This window comes from Mustela putorius, unplaced genomic scaffold (genome assembly GCF_011764305.1).
Source record: "Mustela putorius furo isolate JIRA1106 unplaced genomic scaffold, ASM1176430v1.1 tig00000129_pilon_pilon_pilon, whole genome shotgun sequence".
NCBI lineage: Eukaryota > Metazoa > Chordata > Mammalia > Carnivora > Mustelidae > Mustela > Mustela putorius.
The window spans coordinates 45096786-45103214 of NW_025421290.1; the positions used below are offsets into that span (position 1 = coordinate 45096786).

Below are 6429 nucleotides of genomic sequence, written 5' to 3' on the forward strand. Positions count from 1 at the left end.
CAGAATATGAACTTATCCAACGGAAAGTTTCTTCCCACAAACTGAGGAAGTCCAAAGCTCACTACAGAATTTTAAAATTAAATCTTGTGTGCCACGGAGCCCTTGCTCTCTGATTTAATCCCTTCTTTCTTTTTACAATACATTTCCTTTATTTTCTGCACAATAGCTTCTTTTTCCATCGTTAGACATGCAAAAGCAGATGTTTCAGTACTCTGTTCTTTAAACATCTTGATTAAAGCTCTCCCATTGATTTGAAATAAAATTCAAAAAAAAATTAGAGCTCTCCTTTAATAAACAACTAGTAACACTTTCAGGCATGTAGGCTCAAGGTCTTATAAAATAGATGGATGATGGGCAGCAAAGGAAAGAAATACATGTCGAAGGTTTTCTTTTTTTTTTAATTCACCATCAACTGCACTAAAAAAGCTGTGGTTTTCTTAATTTTGTCAGCAATCATCTCCATTTCAATTGGTAGAATATCGAAACTTACTTGCAAGTAATTATAAATAGTGTGTACATTTCTTTTTTTTTTAAGATTTTATTTATTTATTTGACAGAGAGAGATCACAAGTAGGCAGAGAGAGAGAGGAGGAAGCAGGCTCCCTGCTGAACAGAGAGCCTGATGTGGGACTCGATCCCAGGACCCTGAGATCGTGACCTGAGCCGAAGGCAATGGCTTAACCCACTGCACCACCCAGGCGCCCAGTGTGTACATTTCTGTTTCTTTGGTCTTTTATTTAGTAAGAATGTAACTGTTACCATGACACCATGCTCAGGATAATCTGTCTTTGCATTACCATCACAAAAATATAATTCTAGTTCCAACATAAACAATTTAAACTAAATTTAGAATAGAATTCCCCAAAAGTCCTTTGTTCTGTTTGGTCAGACTGAGCTTCCAGAAATTTGTCTAGGAGAAAACCAGAACCAAAAATCAACTGAATTAATTTTCAGAACAGTTGCTTGGTCTAAGTTGAAAAGCCATGCTTCCACGGGTGAGATCGGTGTCTTAGGGCAGATCTTTTAAAAACATGAACTTCTAAAATGGCAGCTTTTGTGTCTCAGGTATTCTTGGGTTCAGCAAAATTGCTGCAGCCCCACAGTGATGTCAACATCAGCAAACATTCTGTGCAACCTGCACAGTCACCACAGCTTCCTTGAAAAACAGAAGCTCGCTACTTTAGTCTCCACGGCTTGTAATTCTGAGCTCATCACTGCCAGAAAGGGCATATTGCAAAATTTAGAAATATTTCCAGGGGCCGCCTGGCTGGCTCAGTCGGTAGAGCACGCAACTCCATCTCAGGGCTATGAGTTTGAGCCCCACACTGGGCGTGGAGCCTACTTTTAAAAGAATCAAAAAAAACAAACAAGTATTTCTGAATAACCAAGGAAGTATTTAGTTGTGGATTTATGCCTTGCAGGAACTGACAGAACAAGAGTATCCTGACTCTTCCGCACGCTCTGGGTCAGGGCTCCCGAGCGCTTCAGGTACTCCACAGCCCCCCAACCAATGATTCCCTGTGTGTCCCATTCACCTGCCTTCTGGTGACCAGGTACCTTGTTCTCTTCTCTGTCTACACTCTCCCTTGGTGATTTCATCCAGTCGTGTGGCTTTAAACACCATCTAGGTAATCACAGTATCAGACCTTGTCCCTGAAAACCAGACTTGACTATCTAGGTGAGCCCTAGAAATCCCCACTTGGGGGCCAGTAGACATCGCAACCTTGACATGTCCAAGAATGAACCCCTGATCTACCCCCCCCAATCAAAAAATCCTGCTCCATCTTCAGTCTGTGACCTCCATTTCAGTTGAGGACAACCTCATATTTCTTGAGGACATCTGATCCTTCCTTTCTCACAGCCTGCATCTGATTGAAAATCACGGTGGTACTACTTCCAATATAAATCTAGACGCTGATTCCATCTTATCATTCCCCCTTGCCACCACTCCCCAGCCAACACATTTACTCAGTCTGTTCAGTGTTGGGGCTCTCTCCTCCCACTAGGCTAGAAGCCCCCCGAGGGCAAGGAGTTTTTACCAGTTTGATTCACTGCCGAGTCCAAAATACCTAGAACAGCACGAGGTATACAGCTGGTGCTCAATAAATACTAGTTCAGTAGATAATTGCATGGAGGAACTGGTGAATTGTGCTTTGGTGTGAATGGCCCAGTGTGTGAGTTACCAACAGTGCCAAAACTTGACGGTCATCACCTCCTCAGATAAGGAAAGTCGGGCTCAGAGACACCAAGTGGTTGTCCAAGGTCACACAGCCAAGACTCTTCCAAGATTGATTCTCTCTTACACAGTATCTTCTGTTAGATGCTGTGAGGCATTGCCCAGTGGAAGAATCTCAGCCCACAAGTACAGGACGCGGTCCCTTCTTTCCATGGGGTTCCAGAGGGCTGGGAGGCATAGTCCGCTTCCTTCCTACCACATCTCTCTTCCCCTGGAACAGCGTCGGCACGCGGGAGGCAGGCCAGCTGTGTGGCTAGGGGACAGCACAGACTGAGGTCTCCCAGGACAGGCTGTTAACAACAGAGCCTGGCTCCCTCGTCTACCAAGTGGGGACAAAACGTGCAGCAGGATCATGTAGACAGAGGCCCAGGCTCTGGGGTCAGACGGTCGAGGTCTGTGTGACCACGAAGGAGAGATCAGCCCCCCAGGGCTCCGGTTTCTGAACCATTGCATGGAGGGGACAAGGACCCAGCCCCCACAGAGCTTCTGGGAAAATTAAACAAAAAAATATTTAAACGTGAACGTCTTCGAATGGTGCCTGGAGATAGAGATCATTTCCTCGGTGTGAATGGCTACTCTTTCTTTTTTTTTTTTTTTTTTTTAAGATTTTATTTATTTGAGAGAGAGAGAGAATAGAGACAGCATGAGAGGGGAGAAGGTCAGAGAGAGAAGCAGACTCCCCGCGGAGCAGGGAGCCTGATGTGGGGCTCGATCCCGGGACCCTGAGATCATGACCTGAGCCAAACCGACTGAGCCACCCAGGCACCCCACTACTGTGGTTGTTAATAAGATGAATCAGCACCTTCCACTGGGTGCTTCCTCTGGACCAGGCGACCTCGCCAAGCGCTCCACAGATCCAAACACCGGTCCTCGCCACAGCCCCCCACAAGAGGGATACGATTGGCTCCGACTTCCAAAAATGAAAAATAAAAGTCAGGGGTCTCAGTAGCCCACACCGAGAGGTTGCAGCAGGGTTCGGACTGGGGTGTCAAAGCCCCTGTCCTTTCCTTTATGCCAGGGGTCGGCAAACATCTCCTCAAGGGGACCAGACAGCGAGTATTCCCAGTTGTGCCAGCCACGCAGCCCTGTGGCTGCCACACAAAAGCAGCCTTGGACAACACACAAAGGAGCAGGTGTGGCCACGCGCCAATAGCACCTTATTTCCCAAACCTGGGGGCGGGTTGCCAGGGGCGGCCTCCCGCTAACTCTGCATGCCCTTCGGTGCAGGTCCCGGTGGATGGCGTCCCGGAGCCTGCTGGAGTCCCTGTTGCTGAACCGGAGCCAGCTCTCGGCGCCCAATGCCACGTCGTGCGATGGCGCGCGGGAAGCCTGGGCCCTGCTCTACGGCGCGCTCCCCCCGTTCATCGTCATCATCTGCGTCTGCAGCCTGCTGGGGAACCTCTTCGTGCTGTCCGTCTTCCTCCTCCCGCGGCGGCGCCTGAGCGTGGCCGAGATCTACCTGGCCAACCTGGCCGCCTCCGACCTGGTGTTCGTCCTGGGCTTGCCCTTCTGGGCGGAGAACATCGCGCACCAGTTCCGCTGGCCCTTCGGCGGCCCCCTCTGCCGCCTGGTCAATGGCGTCATCAAGGCCAATCTGTTCATCAGCATCTTCCTGGTGGTGGCCATCAGCTGGGACCGCTACCGCGTGCTGGTGCACCCCATGGCCAGCCGGTGGCGGCGGCAGCGGCGACGGGCCAAGGTCACCTGCCTGCTCATCTGGGCGCTGGGCGGCCTCCTGAGCGTGCCCACCTTCCTGTTCCGCTCCGTCCAAGCCGTGCCGGAGCTGAACAACTCCCACGCCTGCGTGCTGCTGCCGCCCGGCGGGGCCTGGCCCTGGGCGAGGATGGTGGAGCTGAACGTGCTGGGCTTCCTGCTGCCGCTGGCCGCCATCGTCTTCTTCAACGCCCACATCCTGGCCTCCCTGCGCGGGCGGGCGGAGGTCCCGGGGACGCGCTGCGGGGGCCCCGCGGGCGGCAAGAGCACGGCCCTCATCCTCACGCTGGTGGCCGCCTTCCTGGTGTGCTGGACCCCCTACCACTTCTTCGCCTTCCTGGAATTCCTCTACCAGGTGCGGGCCGTCCGGGGCTGCTTCTGGGAGGATTTCATCGACCTGGGCCTGCAGTATGCCAACTTCTTCGCCTTCACCAACAGCTGCCTGAACCCCGTCATTTACGTCTTCGTGGGCCGGCTTTTCCGGACCAAGGTCTGGGAGCTCTACCAGCAGTGTACCCCTCGGAGTCTTAGTCTGGGGTCCTTGCCGCACAGGACGGATGTTCTCCCACATTTCTGGCAGAAGAAAAACAGCAGGGAGCCATGAAGCGTGGCTTCCTTTTCAGTAATTCTGGACATGATAGATGCTGTTGTCGTGGGCTCCGGATGGAGCGCACCCTGCCCTCTGGCCCCCCGCAGCAATGGGCAGACCTCATCCCTGGAAACTGTTACGTGTTTTTCTCTGTGGGTGTGATTAAGGTAAGGGCCCCAAGATGGAGAGTTGATCCTGGATTATCTGAGTGAGTCCAGTGTCTCCACAAAGGTCCTCATAAGAGAAGTGGCCATGTGAGCATCTGAGAAGGCCATGCGACCACAGAAGCAGGAGGCTGGAGGGACTGCAGGAGCCCAGAGCCAGGGGCTGGCTGCTGGCACCCCTTAAGGGCCGGAAAAGGGACAGAGATGGATTCTCCCCTTAAGCCTCTGGAAGGAGTCGGCCCTGTAGACATCCGGACTTGAGCCTGCTGAGATGGACCTCAGAGGTCTGGCCTCCAGAAACAGAAGACAATAAAGCCGTGTTGTTTCACATCACCGAGTTTGTGCTCATTTGTTCCAGCAGCCACAGGAAACTTGCGGTAAGGGTCTCTGCCCACGTTGCCACGTGCCCACCCAGAAGGTTCTAGGCTAATGGCTAGGCACACAGAGATGCTAGAACTAGGGATCCCATCCACAAGAGACTGGCGTGAATAATTAGAATATAAAAAAAGAAAGCGAGAAATCACAGAAGCACGCCCCGTATCCAGCACCGTGAGTGTTCAGAGGGGAAAAGGGTGCGTTCCTTGCAGGGCTGTCCGGAGACCTGCTCTGAAGAGAGGCAACAGGGAGCTGAGTTTTAGGAAGGGCAGAATCTAGAGGCGCAGAGAGAGGGAGGGGGGCCTGGCAGAGCCATAACCGGGGCACGCAGGTGCGACACGGGCGCTGTGCAGAAAGAGTATTTATGGAACTGTTAATGCTTTAGTCTTCTTGCTCCAGGGGATCGGGGTGAACTGGGAAAAGTCTGCGTTCAAGGGGCTTGGAGAGTGTCAGAGAGCAGGGTAACTGCCCCCACCACGTGTGAGGAGGTGTTCTGAGCACAGAGAAGCAGCCCCCAGGAGGCGTGGCCAGGAGGAGTGGGATCTGGAGGGCTTCCCGGAGGAAGAGACTGGGACTGTAAGTAGTGAGTCTGAAGGACACGCAGTTGGCCAGGCCAAACAGGAAAATGGTGTGTTGCAGAGAGAAGAAACAAGCTCCAGCCAGAGGTGGGTAGGTGTACAGGTTGGGAGGGAGAAGAGAAGGAGAGTGAGGAACAAGGTGCTCGCAGATGGGACGAGCCGGTCAAGGTCACGGAGGGAAGCATGGGGGGCCCGGCTAGAGCTAGAAGGCATTAACCTGTTGTGTCACTCATTCTAGCCATGCTTATCAGGCCCCAGACAGGCAGACATGGGGTACCTCCAGGGCTGGGGTTTTGCCAGAGCACCGCCACCGCTCAAGGGGGTTGGGGGTTTTGGTCAGACTATGGAGACTGGCTGAATTAGAGAAGGAATGATCTTAGGAGGTGAGGGAGACAGACATGGATGTGGTCACACAGCGGGGACCGTGGGAGCACCTAGGACAGAGCAGAAGAACAGGAGGTTGAGGCCACAGAGTAAGTGTTTGCGCAGAACATTCCATCTCCTGTGTGACCATGGCCTTGGGCAGCTGGAATAGAGAGAAGGAGAAGGTCATTGGCGACCGGGCAGTCCAGGAGTGGAGAGACCGAGCAGTCCGGGAATGGAGAGACTGGGCAGTCCGGGAATGGAGAGACCAGGCAGCCCGGGAATGGAGAGGCGGGGGATGGGAGCCCACAGGGCCCCTGCGGGCAGGCGGGCAGTGCTGGAGGGTGCCGGGGAGGAGACAGCTGTGGGTCAGGTGCCAAGGCCGGTGTCCAGGCGGGGGTGGGAGTGCAG

The 6429-nt window shown here is 53.3% G+C and overlaps 1 protein-coding gene across 7 annotated transcripts in view; it reads left to right on the top strand.

Annotated features, from left to right (window-relative positions):
• The window catches only part of BDKRB2 (bradykinin receptor B2), a 53076-nt gene extending 48041 nt beyond the window's left edge, over positions 1-5035 (top strand). For 4 of the 7 annotated variants that reach the window (XM_045073352.1, XM_004754735.3, XM_004754740.3 and 1 more), the window contains exon 3: positions 3464-5035. In XM_045073352.1, coding sequence (XP_044929287.1) covers positions 3464-4553 — 1090 coding nt within the window. In that variant the 3' untranslated portion in view covers positions 4554-5035. Of the gene's footprint in view, positions 1-689; positions 706-1421; positions 1554-3463 lie in introns of those variants that run through there. The other 3 variants (XM_004754741.3, XM_045073363.1, XM_013057423.1) reach the window with 3 other exon arrangements.
• Positions 5036-6429: the final 1394 nt, after the last annotated feature.